The sequence below is a fragment of the Eurosta solidaginis genome, chromosome 2, assembly GCF_040869045.1.
Source record: "Eurosta solidaginis isolate ZX-2024a chromosome 2, ASM4086904v1, whole genome shotgun sequence".
Lineage (NCBI taxonomy): Eukaryota > Metazoa > Arthropoda > Insecta > Diptera > Tephritidae > Eurosta > Eurosta solidaginis.
The window spans coordinates 36,572,888-36,597,305 of record NC_090320.1 but is presented as its reverse complement, the minus strand read 5'-3'; the positions used below and the strand labels follow the sequence as shown (position 1 = coordinate 36,597,305).

The following is a 24,418-nucleotide window of genomic DNA, read 5'->3' as shown; positions in this document are numbered from 1 at the left end:
AGAAGAAATTTTTTCTAAGCGGGGTCGCCCCTCGGCGGTGTCTGGCAAGCGCTCCGATTGTATTTCTGCCATGAAAAGCTCTCAGTGAAAACTCATCTGCCTTGCAGATGCCGTTCGGAGTCGGCATAAATAATGTAGGTCCCGTCCGGCCAATTTGTAGGGAAAATCAAGAGGAGCACGACGCAAATTGGAAGAGAAGCTCGGCCTTAGATATCTTCGGAGGTTATCGCGCCTTACATTTATTTTTTATTTATGTATAATTGTGTGCTTTGCGTGTGTATGTTTTCTTTATATTATTTTCATTTAACAAATTAAAAGCTTTCACTTTTTATATAGACTTCTTTGTTCTATTCACAGTGTCATTTCTTTTCAATTTTGTTTTATGGTATTTTACGATTGTGTTTTTTGTTTTTTCTTTAAATAACTTTTTCAACTTTTAAGTGATTATTTTAAGCTTTACGTCCCTACATAGATATTTATTCATAAATTTTAATTACGTTATAGAATTTAGATAAATTAATATTATTTTTTTAAAAGGGGGGGGGGGGGGGTTGAAAATAATTTGTATTGGTTAGTTATTACATCTCTTCATTCTGTTCGTTCTGTGTGTTACTTAATAAATACAAGGCGCGATAACCTCCGAAAATATTTTAGGCGGAGCTTCTCTCCCAATTTGCGTGGTGCTCCTTTTCCATTTTCCCTACAAGTTGGCGGGACTGGACCTACATTATTTATGCCGACTCCGAACGGCATCTGCAAGGCAGATGAGTTTGCACTGAGAAGCTTTTCATGGCAGAAATACACTCGGATGCGGAGTGCTTGCCAAGTCACTGTCGAGGGGCGGTCCCGCTTAGAAAAACTTTATTCTAATTGAAACAACTTTTTTCTATATTTTCGATGTTACTTTCACTACGAGTTGAACCCAGGAGTTATAGCTTGAATCGAATAACGTTGGGGTAAAATAGTGTTTTTTTTTGTTTTTTATTTTTTTGTGTTTCGTGGAAGAGGAAATGCTTTATGCTTTGACCGGGATATTTAAGCCTCATTGCGACACTCATTGAAGGACTCTCTTCTTCCATGAAGGGCTACCCATTAAAACCTAACCTCCCACGTGTTTAGCATTATTTCGGGTACGGGTGCGCGCTATGCGAGCTCGATGGCTACTCTCCTGCTAATGGGCTAGGCATACGTCTTCTCGTTTACTGCTTTACTGATAATTATATCCCTCAAATATGTGCTGACCGCATCCCATCTGTCTCTTCGGCAGGTCACGTTATTGATGACACTGCCCTGGAATAGGTCGCCAAGTATCTCTTCTACCCTCCTTCGCTGATCGGAGAAGTACCCACATTCGAAGAAGGTGTGGCGTACATCGCCTATTTTCCCACAGTACAGGCAGCTCGGGTTAACAACCTTGCCCATCCTGTGCGGTATTTGCGGAAGTAACCGTGCACGGTTAGAAACTGGGTCAGGTAAATGTCTTAACTCTGCGTGTGGTCTCTTCATACATAGATTCAGTTCAGGGATTAGTTCCCTAGTCCGGTTCCCTAAGATGCTGTTGCTCCACTGTTCTTCACCAGCGTCGAATCGATTCTTCTCGCACCTGCATGGCAACAGCAGTTCTACTCGCCATACTTCCATCCGTTGTCGTCTATTGCTGTTATCTCCTTAGAGAGAAGATATATCGGTATGGCTCCCGCAACGACCAGGACAGCTTCACCCCAACCGTGCGGTAAGCCGAAGCTATTCGCAGCGCCCCTCTGCGTTGGACCGAGGTTAGGGCGGCTCGGTTCTTCCGGTATTGCATTGCGTTCCCCCAGATTTATGCACCGTATGTAAGGCGCGATAACCTCCGAAGAGACCTAAGGCCGAGCTTCTCTTCCAATTTGCGTCGTGCTCCAATTTTTTTCAGAGAAATTGGCGGGATGGGACCTACTTGTTTAATGCCGACTCCGAACGGCATCTGCAAGGCAGATGATTTTTCACTGAGAGCTTTTCATGGGAGAAACAAACTCGGGGTACTTGCCAAACACTGCCGAGGGGCGACGCCGCTTAGGTAAATTTTCTTCTAATTGAAAAAACTTGCTTCTAAAGTGTTTGATGTTGCTTTTCCTGGGGAGTGAAACCAGGATCTTCGGTGTGGTAAGCGGAGCATGCTACCATCACACCGCGGCGGCCGCCAAGAGTATACGAGTATATACTCCGAGGCCGATGCAAGCAGCTTCCTTGTGCATGACTTTGGACCACCGGTATTTGCCATAAATTTACTCAAATTCGATATTGTGCGCGAAAAGGTTTGAGTTTGCTCTCTAACCTCATTCCCAGATATTGTATTGTGTTTGTATTGGCTGGGGGTAAAGTGTTGAAAAGGAGTCGGAGATAGACGAACTTTTGTAAATCAATTTTATCAATAAAATATTTTTATTGGGCAGGTTCGTCCGTCCGCCATTAACGTTTTTGATAATACCTACGGTGGGAATCAATATGCCCTTTGATATGGAACTCTACCACTTTACTCACTACTACAAAGAGTTATTCTCAAAACACGATTCAGAAAAACCCTGTCAAGTTTGATTTTGGAGTATAAAAGGGAAGGACCAGCTCTCCACAGCTTGACCAAACACATTTTTAAGCTTGGTTTGGTCAAGCTGTAAACAAACAATGGTTTGAGGGATGTCGCTACACTTCCCCGTTTGTGAACTTGGGAAGGGCAAAACATCCTTAAGCATATCTAAAGTATTGCTTTTTTCCTCACAACATGAAGTGGTAAAACATTTTGTGAGAAATAAAAATTATTTAAAATCAATTAAAACTGAGTTTGAAAAGAAGACCGAATGACGGAATTGGCGGTACTGTGAAGAACGGAAGAACATATTAGTGATTTTGTGTCTGGCGTGGTGCCATTTAAAAACACACTTCTTGAAAGTTTTGGGAAGTGTTATCGATGTTGATGGTTCTTTGCGGTAAAAAGCACCGTTAAGAACCAGCCGAAACATATAATGCAATTTGTGCTAAATGATCCCTGACTCTAAATCGCTCAGATTTACAAAAAAACTAGTTTTCTTGATTCGGAGAACTCTGCTAGGAATTCAAACGAAACGAGGCTTGTGATAGGGCAACGCTCTATTCCGCGATTTCTCCTTTTGCTGGCGAAAATAATACTAGGTGCCGCTCTAAACCGCAATGATACAGTCTATGCAATCAATTGATGGTTTATTGATATTATTGGCCTTAACAAAACCGCCGAAGGTTTTGCCCTCTCGGGCTGGAATGAAGAGTCAAAGAAAGTGGATCTTGCGGTGAGTATGATAAAGTATTTAGAAAGCAGCATTAGCAGAGAAAACAATGTCTGCGTAGAATTCCAATCTCTCCAGCCAACAATTGCTCTTGTAATACAGAGTAGATAATTAAAAATTGATTTCCACCCTCGACGAATAAACCTCACGATGTATAGATATCTCATCATACATGTCCTGATGTATGCCTACCAATCATAAATGTTTCGAGAGATGATGGAAACCAACTTGGCATATGATGACAACGGCATGTACCATAGGAAGATAAATGCCAGGTTGTACGCCGATATGAACATATTGCAACTAGTAAATGTCCAAAACCTCTTAGGCTAGGTCATGTTATGCGAATGGATGGATGGACTGTTTGAGCCAAACTATTCTTATCACTCGTTTTTGGCAGCAGAGCAAGGGTGATGTGGTCCCAGTTGGCGTCAGTAAACGCTAAATAAAATCGTTATTTTCTGCATATCAAGTAACTGTAATGATGATGTCACACCCGTCACAATCTTAGATCAGGTCGGAAGTGCTACCAGGTACTCAACAGTTTCATTTTTTCGATAATTGGAATAACTTTTTTTATTCGATAATCAAGGTCGAAGTTTTGAGTTATAGCGAAAGTTGTATCATCTCAATTAGTCAGATTTCTTTTAAAAACGTTTATCATCCTAAACGACAACAATTTTTATGCAAAAAGCGCGTGAATTAATACCGCAAAAATCTATACATGATGTCAAACATATTCCACACTAAAATATATTCAAAAACTTCCTATCTTCGTTTTCTTTTTTTTTAGTTTTTTGCATGTTTTTGTTGTTGGTGAAATCTTTTATTTTTAGTAAACGGAATAAATGTATGGCTGCTACCTACAAAATACATAGCGCGGTTGGTGCAATGCGCGCATTTTCCATTTCGTTGCATATTTTGTGGGGCACAACCACGTTAAATTGTACCAGTGCACCAGCCCACATGTGTATGTGCATTTGTGTTTTGTGCGCTGGGAGTATGCAAAGCCTGTGGTGTTCGTGCTGAGTGTATTGTGAATGCCAGTTTATATGCATATTGAACAAAAACGAATGTGGGTATATAAAGAGAAATAAATTTGGTCTATACGAATATGTATGTAAATATATTAGGGTGTACCAAGTAACGTTAAAATAGTTTATGAAGAAGACTAACAGGACAAGAATTAGTAGAAGAAGAAGATAACACGGTGAGGAATAAAAGAAGAATATTATGAAGAAGTAAAAGAGGTAGACTGAGGAGAAGAAGAAAAGTAGGACGATCATTACGATGGCGTTGATGATGTTATGATGATGGTGTTAATAATGATGAACTTAATAAGGAGATGCATTAGTAGAAGAAAAAGATAATATATTTATGATGTAGGTGATGATAATGATGATGATGATGAAAATAGGGATTCAAGAGCTTGACAAGCGCAATGCAAAGCTTTATAGCTTCAAAACTTTCGTAAACCAAATGTAAACCTCACCTACGCGAGGAGCATCATGTTACAAATATGAGTGTACTTACTTACATAATTAGCGCTTGACCGTTTAAACGGTTATGGCCGTCCAACAAAGAGCGTCAGTCGCTCCTTCTCTCTGCCAACCGGCGCTAATTGGTCACACCAAGGGAGTCTAAACCGTTTTCCACCTGGTCCTTCCAACGGAATGGGGGCCGCCCTCTACCTCTGCTTCCATAGACGGGTTCCGTTAGAAACAATTTCTTGGCCGGAGCGTCATCTTTTATTCGCAGAACATGGCCTAACCAGCGCAGCCGCTGCATTTTAATTCGCTGGACTATGTTGATGTCTGCGTATGGCTCGTACAGCTCATCGTTAAATCTTCTTCGGTACACGCTATCGCCAACGCGTAGAGGTCCATAAATCTTTTGAAGAACTTTTCTCTCAAACACTCCCAAAGCCGTTTCATCTGATGTTGGCATGGTCCATGCTTCTGCACCATATAGCAGCATGGAAACGATAAGTGACATGTAGAGTATGATTTTTGTTTGCCGAGAGAGGACTTTACTTTTCAATTGCCTACCTAGTCCAAAGTAGCATTTATTGGCAAGAGTGTTTTCAGAGCTGATGTTGTTGCTAGTGTTGATGCCAGGGGGTCACCCTGTCTGAAACCTCGTTCAGTTTGGAACGGCTCGGAGAGGTCCTTCCCAATTCTGACTGAGCTGATGATATTGCTGAACGTCATTTTGCACAGCCGTATTAGTTTGCAGGGAAACCAAATTCAGACATAGCGGCTTATAGGCAGCTTCTTTTCGAGCTGTCGAAGGCGGATTTAAAATCCACGTAGAGGTGATGTGTAGCGGGGTTTTTCCAAGATATGGAGCATTGTGAAAATCTGGTCGATGGTAGATTTACCAGGCCTGAAGCCGCACTGATAAGGTCCGGTATGTACTTAAAGGTTTAATGTGTACATATTAATCGTTCCCGAGATACTACCTCAATGGTGTATGTTAGCAGAACGTAACGCATCTATCCGGTAAAGGACCATCAACATCAATAACGCTCCTCAAAACCTTAAGGGAGTGTTTTTGTCGTTAATACAACAACAACAATAACATGATGAAAACATTTGCAGCGTACTAGTTTCTGAAATTCTCTCCACTTGTTCCCCAAAAGATGTTTAGTTTTCGTCAGTTTGCGCTGTTTTGAATTAACACCAGCCTAATGGCGCTAAATAAAGTACATACTTCTAAAAAGACAACTATTTGCGTGTGTATGTATTTTTTGCGCAATTGGTGCAACGCGCACCCTCTCGAAGTTAATCACTATTAATTTAACGAGATTTTCCATATGGGCGCCTAAAAGCACTCAATACAAAAGTGATGCCAACGCTGATGATGCACCGCTTGTTGTTTGGTGCCGAAAGTAAATACATACGGAAATATTTAAATATTGCGCGAGTGTAGATATGCATGTGTGTTTGTGTGCATGTGGGTTGATGTACAATTTTATATTTAATGGTGATGAAAGTGAAAAACATGTTTTAGGCTTTTGAATGCAATCAGTTTTATTTTTTATAAATACTACTGTTCAAGTTGGGAAATAATTTTTTTTTCATTGAAGAATATTTTGTTTTAAGTGCTTGCATTTGCTAAAGCAGGACTTGACCTACAAAAGCTGCGCACTTAATTTGCGTGGGCATCTCTAGTGTAGCTCTGAGCTTTGGGTGTTATTTTATTTTACTTTTTTTTTAGTTCGCTTCATTTTTAATTATTATCTTTCGTGGTATTTTTCATCAGCATTACTCAGTGGACTTTATTGCCGCATTTTATGTATTGCATCAGAGTGGATTTTTTTTCGATGCATATTTTATATTCGCATACGCATTCATGTGTAGGTGTGTGTTTGTATGCAGTTGCTGATTTATTATTTCTTCATACTTTTTTTTTGATTCCCTTGCGTTTATAATTTTTGTTACTCACCAGTATTGTCATAATTCACTTCAGTTGTGGCTGGTTTTATTTTTCAACTTGATCTCTGCCTGTAGCTACGCAGGTAGGGCCAACTTAATTGGCTGTCATGCAAAATTTTCTGTGCAGCTGACTGCTTCAGCACGTTTGGGAAAAGTTGGAATAAGATATAAGGGGGGGGGGGGGGGGAGGGGCGTGTAGTATACATATATTTGGGAGTTTCACACACTTTGTTGCGGACGTCGAACATCGCAGGAAAGATTTAATGTGATCATATTGAACCTTCTACATTATACGCCATGGTTAACGCTAAACAAAATTTCAACTTAGCTATATGATAGCCCCGATTCTCCCTTTCATTTTAGTTTATGTTAATACGTGTAAGACGTTCAATGTATTATGAAATCAACAACACACGTAACAAACCAATTCGTTAGGCAAATAAACGAATGTCAGTTGATTTACGATTCACACAATCGCACTTCTTGCCGATACAGCATTGAGTTTTGCGTTCATTCTTGCCAATTCTGTGAGGCTTATAAACAACTAAAATTTTCGCTACCTGGCGTTGGTCTCGATATATTCAGACATCTGCTTGATTCGGATAATATGGGAAGCAGAAAAAATTTGAATATCTACCAAAGCAATACGTAGATGTTAAGCCGATGATAAGGAGAACGCCTTAAGAGTTTTCTTAGACATTTCCGGGGCTTTCAAAAATGCCTCTAAACAAGCGATCATGAAGAGTAACCTCTGCATTGGACGTTGGTCATCAACCAACTGCGCAAAAGGTTCGATGACGAGCGCGTCAAACTTAGACAGATGACGTTGCAGTTGTCATAAGTAGAAAGTGCCTTCCAACAATTAGCTATTTGATGTATCGGGCGCTTCGGGATTTTCATACCTAGGCATTTAGTGTTGGGTTGAGCGCCAACGCGGAGAAAACAGACATAGTATTGTGTATAAGGAGGCATAAACTAAGAGGATTGACCATGCAGGAGAAACTTTACAACCGTACAAAATATCTAGGAATAATTCTGACTGTAAGTTACGGCGTAAGCTAAACGGAGAGGAGAAAGTGAAGAAGGCGTCGGCGGCACTTTATGCATGTTAAAGAATGCTGGGGTGTACGAGGAGTCTTTCGAAAATTTTCCGCCTCATTAGATATTTACAGCGGTTGTAGAGCCTATGCTATGGAGTTCTTATTTAACCAAAAAGTACCTTCCTAAAAAATTTGAGGGATATGTTGCTGTTATTGTAGCAGTGCTTCGCTCCATTTAATAGGTTTGACCACTCAAAAACTGTCAATAATATGCTCTAATGGGAGTCCTTAGGAAATTTGCAGTTTCAACAGGTTTGGAGCAGAGTGAATGGGGTATTAGGTTAGGTTAGGTTAGGTTAAGAGTGCGTGCGTGGGTGATACACACACTTCCACTCGGAGACATTTTTGTCCATTGTGAGTGCCCTTAGTAAGTACAGGGTGCCACCAAATTCGCTTAGCCCCATTACCTCCTAGCGGTCCTCAACGAACCACTTGCTTTCCCTGATGAACCCAAGAAGAACCGAGACGTCCCCCTTCCCAACCTCTGCCAGGCTGTCGAAGAAGCGTGAGCCCAGAAATCTAAGCCTTCTTCTTTGAAGCGCCGGGCATCGGCAGAGAAAGTGGTAGATCGACTCCTCATCCTGACAGCTTCTGCAGAGGGAGCTTGTTGGTGTTCGTTACCGTCGGAGCATTGGTGCGTTAGCACAATGACCTGTAATGACACCCGTAAGTAGCCTCACCGCAGATTTATTCAGTTTGACAAGGAAGCTGGTGTCCTTCCTATCCAAGCATAGCAAGTCCGTTGCCCTATTCTCATATTCGTCGATTCTCCCTAGGAGACAACTCAGCGGCGGATGTTAGAGGCGTCAGTTTTACTTTGTAATTAAAAAGATGGTTGGTGTCATGTGGCGACACGTTGCAAGCAGGACATACATTATGTATGTCGGGGTTGATTCTGGATAGGTAAGAGTTTAAGCTATTACAGTATCGACATCGAAGTTGAGCTATAGTGATGCGTGTCTCCCTAGCGTTATTGCTTCCCTCTTCTGCAAGTTCAGGTTAGTTATCTTTAAGAACGCGGTTCACTGGAAAATTCCTGGCGTAGAGGTCCGACGCCTTTTTGTGAATATCACTGAGGACTTCTTAGCGTTTTTCTTCTATATACGAGTGTCTTCTCAGGTGCGTTATTTCCTCATAATGGTTGCGGAGATGACCTCTTAAGCTCCTGGGAGGCGGGACCTTTTAAATCAGATGTCTCTTGGGATGCGCAGGTTTCTGGGCTTCTCTCACTATAAGTGCGACCTCCGCTGGAAAGCGTGGAAAGCACGCTCCCCTTGACGGGCATCAGTCGGGAGTGGGAGGCCAGCAAAGCTGTTGTCGGTATATATTTTACAGTCTTCCTTTGTAACGTAGCGTTGCAATAGCGTAACCCCCTGTATTTCCTTATTCACTTAAACCTGAACCTCCCTGTACTTATTTTTCTATAGCATAGCCAACAACCACTTGTACTTATTCTTTTATAGCATAGTCAACAACCACTGATAGCAAACCAATGAAAACCACAATAATGGTGTGTTGACTTCTCAACCAGTTTGCGGCACCACCCATATAAACATCGAATTTGCATTTTTGCAATTCAGTCCTCACAGGTGAGCCAGCGGGAGTGGTTGTCTTTTTAAAGACATACTTTTCCCTCCTGCTAGCTAGCTGAGTGGAAGGGGCGCTGTCATGGCGCAGGTAACCCTTCACCCAGGTAAGGACGAGCGGGGCGGATACCTTTGTGCTATTGCCACCCGATCGATCCGCGGTGTCCCAGCTGGTACAGCCCCGCCCCCATTAAGCACCTTCTATCTAGCGTGCAAGTAGGGCGGCGGGGGTGTCCAGCGGTGAAACCAGCACTAACGAGTCCTCACAGTCTCTTTCTCAGGTGACCGACCCCGCCGACTGTCGATTCTGCCGAAGACCACCGATCAATCCGATCCCGCCGATACCGTCAACCGACCCCGCCCGGAACGAGCCGCCGCTGTCCAGGTAAACCCCATCGCCAGCCTGCTTTCCCTCTCTCCCCGGCCATGGTACGCACTCCGTAGCCCACCGTCACTGCCGCCGCATCGTCGCCCCTCTGGTGCCGCCGCTGCTTCCATCCCGCCGGTGCTATGCCGGCCGTTGGCCGGCCGCCATACTACCGCCGTGCCGATCCCGCCTTGCTGGTGCCGTCGCTGCTACACCAACCACTGGCCGTTCGCAGTCCTATCGCCATTCAGCCGCCGCTGCTACGACGGCCGTTGGCCGTTCGCCATTCTACCACCGTTAAGCTGCTGCATCCGTCACGCCGCTGCTACGACGACCGTTGACCGTCTGCCATCCTACCGCCGTTAAGCCGCGGCATCCGCCCCGCCGCTGCTACACCAGCCACTGGTCGCTTGCCATTCTACCGCCGTTAAGCCGCTGCTTCTATCCCGCCGCTGCTTCCGTACCGCCGTACCAGCCCGTCCGTTACCCCATCGTTCAACCGCCCTACCGAACCTCCTCTACTCCAAGGACCGTTAGCCGCCGCTCCGCCCCCTCGCCATCTTGCGACGGAAAGCTGCTGCCCGCCTAATATCTCCAGCCGTGTGTGCGTGTGTTCGTAACACATAAATATCGTGTATTTATTCAGTAGGGGTTTGTGGGACCTTTGCTCGACTCTGGATTGACTGAGCGTTACCCCAGCCTTAGACAAAACCCACCTCATACCTTTTTTAAAGTTTATAAAAGTGTATTTTCCGTAGTGATGAATTCGGTTGATCCCTCTAGCGAAAGGATTGTGCGTAGGTCGTCGGATGTTACTATCGGCTGCCAGTTGACGCAGTTAATGAGTCCTGCGCTCACGATGCAGATGTCTGGCGAGCTCTGACAGCTTCTACCATACGCATGAAAGCATTCCCGTTAATCGTGCAGAACGCCAGCATCTCTCCCTTGCTGTCCGCCTGTAGATCAGAAAGTTTAAAAGGGTTGAAAACGAACTTTTGTCAAAGCCTCTGGAATAAGATAAATAAAACAGTTATAAATAAACTTCTTTTTCCAAGATATGAAACGCGTAATAGGAAAGAAACTGAAAGCTCTCAAAAGGTATTTTCAAGCTCGTAAGCCGCTTAAGCCTTTGAAAATTATATGAGAAAATTAAAACAGTAATGCACCATTTGCGTGTTTGTATCTTGGAGGTTGTGGCAGAGCATTGCCCTTAAGTGGCGCAGCGAAGCCGGACAAATCCTATTAATGTGGCCACAACTCGTGGGACTACCATTGAAAATAGATCAATGGGGGAAGTACGATTTCATCGCCGCTGCTTTGCATGCGCATTTCTCTACGTTCCCTGTCCACATGCATGAATCGCGTCATAACTAGGAAAGCCATTTTGTTCACAGAAGTCCAACACGCAATGTGTCTGCACATTAGGGGAACCTAATTCATCATGGACGGTTTCTCCACGAAAAGTCTGTGTACAGAGAGTCTTTCATCGACAAAACGAGGATAATGAAACATTACATGTCCTGCGTTTTCCAATTCGGTGGAATAGTGTGAACAGAAAGGATCCTCCCCTATCCTACGCTTATGCAAGTACTCCTTCTACTGGTATTTTCCGATATAAAACAAGAATCGCGTCGTAGGACACCGTCTTTGTATGAGTGACCTTTATACTATTGAAATACAGTAAACTGTAGTAAAATATTATATATCAGTAGAAGTTAAACTTCAGACATTCTTTAAAGTTCTACTAGCCTTTAATTGGTAGGGCTTAAGAAAGAAAGAGTTCACGTTAACTCAAAAGAAGTTTCTTTTTTTTTTTGGGGGCTTTAGATTTGAGATGGTCGGGGCAGTCCACCCACACAACCAGGGTAGTAAAAAACGTGTATGTATATATTGTCACAGGTATGATTTCTGTTATCTTAAGTTGCCAGCCAATTAAAATGTTGTTGATAGTATCCCAGATAGCTTTGATTGATGTTGATTTCTCAATGTTGCAGTGTAATAGAGCTTCAAACGATATTTGAATGTGCACCGATTGCCCTTAGGGCAGTATAGCGATGTTTGTATTTGTAGTTGTTGGAACGAATACAACATATATACGGCTAAGTATAAGCCCACTTTCGGTTTGTGCAATGAGAGAAAACAACGGAAAAGATTTATACAAATAAAAGAACAAAAATAAAAAACAAACAAGTAAAGGTGTCTAAGTTCGGGTGTAACCGAACATTATATACTCAGCGTGAGCTTCAATTGTACATTTCATTTCAGATAAATTACTTTTCTACATAACACGTGGCACCGCCCGTTTAAAAAAATGTCTCCCCATTTCCTCTTACAATAAAACTTGATAAGTGAAATATCATTGATTCAAAACAATTTTTTGCTAAGTTATAGCTTATTATTCTAGTCTACGACCCTTTTAAACTTGTTTTATATCTAAGTTGCCGTGGTCTTTAACCGATCCCGTCTATTTTTTCTAGAAATATTTCCTGCTATAAGGAAAATATGTGTGCACAATTTCATTACGATATGTTAATTTTTCTTCGAGTTATGGCTCCCGAAACATAGAAAATTGCTTAGTCATAAAAGGGGCGGTGCCACGCCCAAATTCGAAGTTTTTCCTATTGTAACGATTTTACTGCAATTCCCCTTATTTGCAATCCTCTGCCCATGTTCGTATCGCTAAACTGTTGAATAAATAACTGCAATATTGAATAATGAAAAAATGGCCTTTATTAAAGTACTTCACAATAATACTATTTTCACACAGACGGCTTATTGAATAATAAAGGCAGTTTTCTACATTAAGACGCTTATTGAGCTCAAACTTCCCTACAAAATTCGAATCTATTATTATTTCATTAGTAGCTAATCGAATGCTTAATGAAGTCAAAAGCACAATGCAACTCTGTTGGCAGCGTTCCGCTTCCGTTTTCGCTTCTTAGTTTTCAAAGCAAATGTCATTGTCTGCATGGCGGAACGATACAAGGTGGCCGCATCGAACAGCTGATTATAACCTTTTTTATTTGATTTGATACATCAACTACCGGCGCAGTACGATTTTGACATTTGTCGAATCGAATTTACAAGTACATGGAATTTTGTTTGTTTGTATGTATGTCACCATGCTCCCACCTTGTATCGTTCCGCCATGATTGTCTGTCTCATCCTTCATACTAATCGAGCAGTTACTTCTGTGTGAAAGCAAAAAATTTACGATTTCATTAGCAGGTGAAATGAGATCATTAAGTTTCTGTGTGAAAACAGTATAACACTTATACTTTGCAACGAATAGCTTGCTTAATAACCAAACTGATTGATAGCTCAAATGAAACTGATTTCTCGCCTCTACTGTCGCGCCTTTTATACTTTTTGATTTTTCATTGCATACTTCTAGGCTTTTCCATTCCAGAACTTACTAGTTAGTTATCAGCTACAAAATCGCCAGCCACAACTACGTTTATAACTTCTCATTTGAGTAATACTTGCACAAATTATTGTCCTCTCTTGTGAGCAGTTCAGAGAAGATATATGCATGGGTTTGTGCATTGCTGCTCCGCTACTCGTATACGTACATATGTATGTGTAGACGCAATTATTGATTCGTTTATGTAGATACATAATGATTGATCTATGGATGTGCATGCAAGGTGCTGCTTAGCATCGGCTTAGAGATGGCAGCAGCCCTTAGTTTTGCTAATATTCGTAACACTGATCGTCCCGATCAGACAAATCTCTCGATCTAAACGCTGCTAGCATCGCCAAATGTACCACTCTTCTATTTAGTGATTTCCAAATTGCTTGTATGCGGTAGATGACATCACTGATCGTCTTCACAACTCTGTACGGGCCTTCCCAACTGCACCGATATTTGGATGGAACACCTTTCCGCCGGTGAGGGTTGTATAGCAGTACCAAATCTCCCTCCAAGAAACCTTCCGAATTAAAGTTCTTGTCATGCCAGTGTCTGATCTTACTACTCATTACCCTGGGCCGTTCCCTCACACTCTGTTGTTTGTCCAATGAACTACTTCGTAGAGCTTGCGCTTGACGGATTGGCTTCGCAATAATCAGTATCGTTCCCACGTTTCACAACAGTAGTGCGCTCCGGCTTGTAACTACCATCGCATTCTTTCTCGGAAATTCGTTGCTTCGTTTTTCTGCGTCTTTTAGGTTTTGTCAATGCCAATGTTTCTCTCGCAGGTACTTTTGATTTTGCTTTATTTGGCCCATTCGATCTATTAACCTTTGCCTTTGACTTCCGTGGTTTTTGTCGAGTATTCTCCACCAGTACTCGATTACTACTGAATCCTTTCTGCAAACTGAAGTTAAGTGGTATATCCTGGTTCTTATAACGCATCACCCTTTTCTGCATATCGATCTTGATGTCATGGTCAACCAAGAAGTCCACTCCCAATATGACTTCATCAACGATCTCCGCCACAACGAATTTGTGTAGAACTGTGACCTTTCCAATCAAGACTTCACATACCACTTCTCCCTGGACTTGGTTATACTTGCCAGTGACCGTACGCAACCTTGCTTCAGGTAACAGTTTTAGTCTTCTGTTGACCAAGTCAGATCGGATTAAGGAATGAGATGCGCCCGTATCTACAGTCAGTACACGCTCCTTGCCATCGACATTCCCCCTGACGGTAAGACTGCTTTAATTCTTTCCAATTTGCGAGACAGATATCACAGGACATTCAATAGCTGGAGCTAGCTCTCGATCTTTACATCTTATTCGCTCTTGCTCATCTTCTCCAACTTTGCGTTTACGGCCACCCACATTGTTGGAACTATTAGGACCAAGATCGCAATGACGTGCAATGTGGCCGGTCTTCCCGCATTTGAAACATTTGATAACTCTTTCACTCCGCTTTTGTGATCCTTACAGGCGCCTCCAATATTGCGTCTACACACTCTGGCCTTTCTACTTCCACACGGCGTGCTTTGAAACCTGGCTTACACAGAAGCGACGCTGTTTCCTGAATCAGAGCTTGTGACACCGTTTCTGCGAATGTTGGCTTTGAGTTTGCGTATGTAGCTCGCTTTGTTTCAACGTCCCGTATGCCATTTATAAAACTCTGGATTTTCACCCTCTCGTTGTACTCCACGGGTGCGTCCGCATTTGCCAAATGTGCCAACCTTTCAACATCAGAGGCAAACTCCTGCAACGTTTCACTAGGCTTCTGGAAGCGGTTCTGTAACTCCATTTGGTACATCTGTGTCCTATGCTCAGTTCCGTATCGTCTCTCTAGAGCAACCATCAATGTTTCGTAGTTGTTCCGCTCTCCCTCGGGAATAGTCTGTAGGATTTCAGCAGCGGATCCTTTCAGTGCCACGAATAGTGCAGCAACTTTACCTTGAGCACTCCAGTTGTTCACTGCTGCGGTCTTCTCGACCTGAATCTTAAACACCTGGAAAGGGACAGAGCCGTCAAAAGATGGTGTTTTTACCTTCGGATTGCTCGCTGGCACGGCTGGGCGGTTTAGTTGTAACTGCTCCATACGACCTTTTAACGCTTCTATCTCGGCATCAATTTTGTCCTCGAGTTGTAGAATTTTTGCATCGTGCTCTTCCAGTTTCACAAAGAGCTGCGATGATACCTGTTCCGAAATTTGTGCCGACATTTCAGATAAACGTGCCTCTTGCGCTTCCAGTTGAGATGCCAAATATGTCTTCTGCTCTTCCAATTGCGATGTTATACGTGTCTCCTGTGATTCAATCTTCGCTTTTATACGGTTATCCTGCGATCCTAATTGAGATGAAATTTGTGACAACATTTCTGAAATGCGGGCCTCCTGTGCCTCCATCTTTGATGTTACTGTCGACGTTTGCGCAGATATTGCAGCTAATATTGTGTTCAAGTATGTGTTCGCCATTGTCTGCGGTGTTTCGTTTTTCTCCTCAATTTTGGTTGTTGTCTCGTCGCCATCAAGATGAAAGACATATTCTTCCACGTTAATTCCTTCTGCTTCCATTGCCTCTCGTAGTCTTGCCTGAAGTTCGAGTTTATTTCCGGTTGTATTCAATCCACGGCTCTCCAACTCCTTCTTCAGTTGCTGGATCTTGAATTCACTGAACTTTGCCATGTCCTTGTTGTCCTCTGGAATTTATGCAACAATTCCGCTTCTGACACCAATTGTAACGTTTTTACTGCAATTCCCCTTATTTGCAATCTTCTGCCCACGCTCGTATCGCTAAACTGTTGAATAAATAACTCCAATATTGAATAATGGAAAAATGGCCTTTATTAAAGTACTTCACAATAACACTTATACTTTGCAACGAATAGCTTGCTTAATAACCAAACTGATTGATAGCTCAAATGAAACTAATTTCTCGCCTCTACTGTCGCGCCTTTTATACTTTTTGATTTCTCATTGCATACTTCTAGGCTTTTCCATTCCAGAACGTACTAGTTAGTTATCAGCTACAAAATAGCCAGCCACAACTACGTTTATAACTTCTCATTTGAATAATACTTGCACAAATTATTGTCCTCTCTTGTGAGCAATTCAGATAAGATATATGCATGCGTTTGTGCATTGGTTCTCCGCTGCTCGTATACGTACATATGTATGTGTAGACGCAATTATTGATTCGTTTATGTAGATACATAATCATTGATCTATGGATGTGCATGCAAGGCGCTGCTTAGCATCGGCTTAGAGATGGCAGCACCACTTAGTTTTGCTAATATTCGTAACACTATTTATTTTTATAAATCCACTTGGGAAATGAAATATCATTGATATAAAGCTCTTTTCTGCAAAGATATAGCTTATTTTTTTCGTACACGAGTTATGTTTTCCAATTTAATGTTATAATTCAATTTAGAAAGTAAAATTCTATTGACACAAAGCGCTTTTTCGCTAAGATATAGCTTATTATTTTCTTTTACGACCCTTTCAAAGATATAGCTTATTTTATGCGTCCACGACTCTTTTTAAGATCTTTTATATAAAAGTGGGCGTGGTCCTTAACCGATTTCGTTATTTTTCTTCAAATCATTCCCTATAGTAAACGCGACCTCTCTGCCGAATTTTGTTACGATAGGTTTACCGATTTTTGATTTATGATTACCATGGTGCCACGCCCATTTTGAACAATTTTTCCAAATTTTTATCAAGGGTCTCAGTATCAGTCCACATGTCATATTTAAACATTCTAGGTGTATTATTTACTAAATTATCAGGTTTTTGGTGTTTTCCAAAATTATATATATATAAAAAGTGGGCGTGGTTATCATCCGATTTCGCTCATTTTCAATACCAATCTATTCTGGGTGCAGATAAGCTAGTGTACCAAATTTGGTGAAGATATCTTAATATTTACTCAAGTTATCGTGCTAACGGACGGACGGACATGGCTCAATAAAATTTTTTTTCGATACTGATGATTTTGATATATGGAAGTCTATATCTATCTCGATTCCTTTATACCTGTACAACCAACCGTTATCCAATCAAAGTTAATATACTCTGTGTGCAAAGCACGCTGAGTATAAAAAGATGCAAATTTCCGTCGACCTCTTCTGCTGTATGACACACTCTATATTTTTGATTACACACTTTCAAACAAAACAACTTTTTTCAGTATTTTTTTTGTTAAAATGAAATTGCAGAGAAAAAGCCGTCCGCACTATTTGCTCGCTCAACCCGAAGTGGTGATCAACACTCAATTCTACAACTTTTGCTGCTGCTGATAGAATTTTTTGTGCAAAAGAAGTTTCAACAGCTTAAACGATCTGCAGCAATTTTCAAAGCTTCATTAAGCTTTAAATGTGCAGTGAAACTTTAGAAAGCTCTAGTGGGCTTTGATAATCTTAAGTTTATAATTTTTTTCTCAACTTTGTTCTGTACATTATTTTCTATACACTTTTGAAGCTTCCTTCTTTGGCTTTTTGAAGCACAATGCAGCTGAGCTGTAAATTAATATGTTGCCTTCTTAAGAAGATGAAACAACAAAAGCATACGCAAATTTGAGCCATTCACTCTGTGGGAATTAAAAGCCAATCGATTTTGTTTCTTTAAAACAATGCGTTCAGGCAATATAAAGTGGGACTCAAAAATATATCGCAACCATTATTCGCATCCTTTAGTATGCGCTTTTTAACATTCATTTCAACTAATTCTCCTTTCATTTACAGACTGGCACCGCATTGCTGATCATTTATTCTACCTTTGCCGCTATTTACTATTCGAAAGTGAATCCATTGGTATCCGATTACGATTACACCGATTATTTGGGTGGTGCACGTGCGTTAAGTGGCGGTGGCGATGGGGATGCGGACTTCATTGATGATGACAGCAGCGGCGACAATATGGAACGTCGACACAGCTGGTTCGATGGCATGTTGCCACGTGCTGGACGTACAATGAAATATATACTCGAAGCGCTCGATAGACTACCGGTAGACCATCGCGAAGCGGATGAAATAATGAAAACTGAACGTACAATGGTAGCGGAAGTTAAAAAACAAATTGTTGAAGATAAGCAGGATACAGCAAGTGAAAACGATGAAGACGCTGTAACGCCGGCGAATGCAAATGACTCTGACTTAAATATCGAACAACGACTCCAAATACGCACGTATGCTGCTTAACATCATGGCGGAGCTTAAAATTTTTTATTTTTTTTATTTGAAACACAATAAGGGTGTGTTCACATGCATAAGTGCTGAAGTTCTTCAAGCACTACTGCTGGAGGAGAGATAGAAAGACAGACAGAGAGACATATAATGACCGTCGTTATTACCAACTTTCACAAGCGCTCAATACCATAAATTTTTATGCAATTAATTACTTAAATTTTGTTTCTTTCAATTTCATTGTCTCCCTCGCTCTACTCACTCATTGCTTCATTCGCATTAATTTTATTTATTTGCATTCGTCTTATTTATTGCACTGGTCAATTGTTTTTTTCTTCTCTGCTTCGTTGTTTCTTTCTATGTTCGGCGTCATCAATTTCTGTTGATTTATTGCTAAAAAATGTATGGTCGCGATCTCTTGTGATATTGGTGTAGACAGCATGTAAGTATTTAAGTAATTTTTGTGTTCATCGTGAAATTTTTCTTTCGTAGTGCTTGAAGGGCGCGGTTTAATTTCACTAAAAGACATTTGACTCAAAGAAGCTCATAATTTAATTTCAACAAATTTCGTTTCTGATAACATGTTAGTATTCATCTTATTTACTTGAAGGTCTTTTGGTGAAATGGCATAAGCTATATAGTCTTATATTATTTATAATGCAAGCGATTACTTTTAACCTTAAGAAATAATAATTAAAAAATTTAAAATATTTTTATTGGCATTCTTCAAAAAAAAAAAAAAAAAAAAAAAATTTGTATGCAGCATCTTACCGCCGTATCGCATGCGATTATTTAACGCATATCATACAGTTTGAAAGGTATTGTGTTATAATTACACTTTGCTGTGTTGCAGCATACTTTGAGGCGTTATAATATTTACTACAATTATGTAGGGCAAGTCAGGGTATGCGTGGATATATATATTTTTTTTTTGTAACTAAGAAGATAAAGTTATTTTCGAAATTTTATTTTAAAACTTAGCTTTGTAGAATAAGCAATAATCAACTGTTTATTACCAGCACTTTAAAAAATTCCATTATTTACGAGGTAGTGAATTTTACGATTTTGTGTGACCCCTTCAGTGGGTAATAATAATAATACAAGCTCGGTCAAAAATATCACATTGCAGACAGTTAAGAGGTATCACATACATATGTATTAACATTCATATTGTAATATATAGACTTAAACAATTTAAATTGAACTTATTTTATTTCCTATTCCCAAAATCTAAAATGCTATAGTTGGTTCATGGCTCAACTATATGGTTGGGTCATCTCTATAGCAACAACATACCTTTGTTCAGATTGTCAAAATCTGCGTGTTGGTGTTAGGCGAATGAAATGAAATGAAAACATAGAACTTACAATTTTTTGTGTGTTGTAAGAAAATGCTTTCAATGCGTTGATTTCATTTGCCATCTCCTTGACAATCCATACTCCAGTGAAATTAAGAAAATTAAAAAAATTAAATTAAGCTGATGAGATGAGCCAACCATATAGTTTAGCCATGAGTTGGTTATATCACAACTCTTATAACTTTGAACGAGCAATTCTTGTTTGTTTGTATAGCCGAACGATCTCGGGAACCGCTCAACCGATTTAAATGAAATTTGGCACAGAGGTAATGTATCACTTTCTATGACTTTCTACCTAGGTCTTGCCACACAGAATGTTTCACAAGGTTGCCACCTTTTCGAAATTAAAAAAAAATTGCATGAGATATGCCGATATGGGTATTAAACGAAAGGTATTTCACTCCGCATTACAATAGGGACATTTTTGAGTAGGGTTGCCATTTAGGGTTGGGGTAGTCAGACGAAATAGTACTCTACTTACTCATATTCTATTAAAGCTTTAAAGGAGAACATTAAAGTTAGAAATCTTTGAAAAAAAATATATTTAAATGCATATTTTTGGCAAATATGAAATGAATAATTGCAATTTCTCACAGATTACTATTAGAAAGATTTCTCACCTTAGCAAAAAGATATCTCCCCATGGTAATTTGCTACCGTGGAACACTAGAGGCATATGTTCAATTTGAAAACGACATCTAACCATTTAAATACTTACCAACAGATGGCGCCTAGGGAAGTAAGTTGTCATTTAATTAAACTAACGGATAGTTGTCATTCGTGAAATTTAAAAGTTTTTGGAATGTAATAAAATTGTGAGACTTTCATAGTGTATAACTAAAAAATTTTTTGAAATTAATAATTCGGCGCATGAAGATACTCGAGAAACGTTGCCAGTACAACGAAACATTGGCGAGAAAATATCGGTCGCCCAGGTACTATAATTTAATACCCATAAGAAACCGTGAAGGGGTGTCGCACAGTGGTTCAAGCTAAGATTTTAACATATTGAGCCTTCGTAAAGCAAATTTCACGCGCACAACGCTTTTATTTAATTGTCTGATCAACGCCCCAGATTGATGAGGAGTGTGATGACTAGTACCTAGGACCTACCTAATTATTTTCTAGCTTTTATTATTATTATTACTTCATGTAAGTATTGTTTTCAATAAAACCGTTTAACTAAACAATTTTTTTTTAATTATTTTTTTAAACCCATACTTATGTCTCGCCATTTGTTGCAGGTTATATTTTAAGATAAGAAAAAATTGATCTTAGATGGCCCGGACGGAAACAGAGCATATTGAAGAGATTTGAAGAAGGAGCCCCAAATTTTTTCAAACAGAACAGATGGGGGTTGGGGAGCATTTACAGGCTACGCCGTACTAGAGCTGCTGTTTGTGACTTCAAAAATGAAGAGTTCAAATTACGTAAATGTACTTCAATGCAGTCTTCTGCCCATTTTACGAGCAAATAGTGAAAAGCGATGGACTTATCAGCAGGACAATGTCCCATACACGTCAACCGCGAGAAATTTTTTTTTTTATGAAAATAGGGCTTTATGCTTTTGAATTGGTTAGCTTGTACGCCTGACATCAATCCCATGGAGAATATATGGAGATTTTTAGCCCCAGGAAAAATGTGTGCTATAGTTCTGAGACGCACCTAATTTTGGGCTATCATAAAACCTCAAAATATGAATATTTTGATTCGCATATGTTAACAATAAAAAGTATGAAAACGTGGTCACTAAATCGCATTGAACTTAATAAATTAAATGCCGCATCATATCGATGTAAACACATCAAAAAAATCATAATATTCAGGAAAGGAAAAAAATCATAATATTTAGCAATAGCAAAAAGGAATTGATGCATCACCACTATGATGTCATGTTTTGTCATATCTTAATTTCTTAAACACATCACATGATGACATATTAATCACGTGATCATCACAATAAAAAAAAATCAAGATCGCAAAAAACTGACCTGAATGCATGAGTCGCATCATATCGATAAATACCCCAAGACAAGAAATGTATACCGTATCACAAAATATTACGTTTAATGAACTCATTAGATTACAGTGGATCATACCATACAAGTTATTATATTTTCACCATCCCCTATATCAAATCTCATCACAGTGAATTGTGTTGTGCCTTCATATCGTATAACACTTCATCACATCAACATCACACAATTTGTTTGCAAGTGTCTGAGATAAGTTACATCATAACTAATATGTCTAGTTGCTATAATTTTGTAAAACCTTTCTTTTATTATTCAAGTGCAATCACATCTTTTGTACTAAAGTTCCTGAAAATATGCTCAACCAACTGCATATAGCCCATTGTGATGATTTTTAAGAATTTTTATAGATGTTTACATATTCTTATGAAAGTGGTTCAAAAATGTAGAACTTACCCATTGAAAAAAGTCTTTAACATTAAGTGACTTCGGCGTTATCAAAGGCAAATCAGCTACCATAAATGGTATAGAAGGTAGTCTATAGTTATACAAAGAACAAGAATAAAGAAAAAAAAAAAAATTAAAAGCAGCTAATGTGCAAACTATTTTGCTAAATATACACCTAATTATGTATTAAATACCGTTATAAATGTTATGATGTAATTAAGAATGGTAACAGAAGAGAGCAACAGAAAACACGTACTCGAACAACATGAAGTTGCTACTGAATAATTTTTAAATCAGAATGATACAGAGCGTAACAAATACATAAAAATATTATAATGAACAGCAATAAATTTGTTATTTCTTACGTGTATTCTATTCGCTGCATTAAAAGAAGATTTGTTCGATTTCAATGTGCTATGGATGACATAACAGAGCTCTAACAAAATTAGGCCAACAGACAGAACACGAATGAGTGTGATATAAGCTAATCGATAAAGAACGTGAAAGCTGTTTACACAATCACGAGGTGAAAAGTTCATGCGGAATACATATGCGAGTATTACTGAAATATGTTTAGAGCACAAAATATTGGGTAAGAAAAAGGTGGAATGCTGAAATATTTACATATCCCACCAAACCAAACGGCAGGTAACATACTCCATTAGGACTTAAAAATGTTCGATTTTTTTGAAGTTTTTCTCTCACATTCTTTTGAATATGAGGGAAATACTTTTCTGTAGTCTTTTCGGACTCCTAAAATAACATTTTTGGAATCATACCGAAGCATTGGTCCTATAGTTTTCGGAAGTTTTAATAGAGTATTTTCGCACTCATAAAAAATAATTTTTGCGTCATATTTGAGCTGCTTCTTGGTCATTTTCTGAAGCAATATGCGTTTTTTCGTGTTCATTAAAATAAAATTTGGACTCATATTCATAATTTTTATGTTTTCCTTGAACTTTATTGCATTCTTTGGACATTACACGCAATTCCTTAAGATTATTTGGAGTATTTTCGGACTCCTAACATAACAATTCTGGAGTCATGCTGGACCATTGCTTCTATGTTTTTTGGAAGTTTTAATAAAGTATTTTTGCACTCATAAAAAATTAGCGCCATATTTCGGCTTTTTCTTTGTGCTTTCCTGAAGCTTTATGGAAATTAGTTGGGTTCATTAAAATAAATTTGGGATTCATATTGGATAAATTTTTATGCTTTGCCTAGAATTTGCCATTTCTTATTTTGGAATCTTTTCGCACTCGTAAAATACCATTATGCATACGAAAATACTCTATTGAAACTTCCGAAAACCATAGAAGCAATGATGTAGTATGACTCCAAAAATGTTTGCGTCATATTTCAGCGAGTTTTTGGGTTCATTAAAATTAAATTTGGAGTCAAATTTTAATGTTTTGCTTAAACTTCTTTGCATTCTTTACGGACTTTAAGCAATTTTCGGGGAGATACCGAAACGTTTTTTGGTTTCGTTTTCTGCTGGGACTGTTAGGACATAAGCGTACTTTTTTATTTTTTTTTTTCGAATAAATAATACATATAAAATAATACAAAAAGAGTTTCTAATAACAACTAGAAAGTAGTTTGTATGACTCCGAAGAACCCTCAATATAGCTTTAAAAAAGAAAAAAATCATTTGAGAGTTTGACAAAAATATCAAATTTCATCGTATTCGGACTCATTTCGGATAACTTTTGTGATTATTTTTAAAATGAAAGTTTCGAACATTCGGGCGTCATATGAGAGCCTTTTTTAATCTTTTCTGTAGCTTTATTTGAGTATTTTGGAACACAGAAAAGAAAGATTTTAGGATTCATATTAAGGCCTTAATTTTTCTGTTAGTTCTAGCCTTAAATTTTAATACAACCTCTTTAGTCACATACAAGGGTGTGTTTAATCCTCACTTTTTTGAGCTTATTTGCCTAAATTTCATAACATCGAAAAGTTACACAAAACTTTATAGAAAATCCAAATAGTACTCTGTTATGGTGATGGTATACGATATTACAGTAATAAATCTCTATATACGTCAAAAGAGTGTCTTATAGAATGTTAGAGTTGAAATTAACAAATGGCTCAAATTTGACTCATAAAATTTGCTTTTCTAAGTCCAAAAACACTCTTTTGTAGTATCCCGTAATATTTCGTTTAAAACTAGGCCATAAACGCTTCACATTAATCGCATTCGAAGTTATTTCAGATACTTTTTTGTGACTAATTTCAGTGCTTCAACATAATTCGTTTTTT

General features: G+C 39.3%; 1 protein-coding gene across 1 annotated transcript in view; it reads left to right on the top strand.

The window, feature by feature from the left end:
• The window catches only part of LOC137239550 (uncharacterized), a 125,010-nt gene extending 105,300 nt beyond the window's left edge, over window positions 1-19,710 (top strand). Inside the window, exon 3 of the mRNA XM_067764977.1 lies at window positions 17,939-19,710. Within this exon, the coding sequence (XP_067621078.1) occupies window positions 17,939-18,394 (456 nt within the window). The 3' untranslated portion in view covers window positions 18,395-19,710. The remainder of the gene's footprint in view (window positions 1-17,938) is intronic.
• Window positions 19,711-24,418: the final 4,708 nt, after the last annotated feature.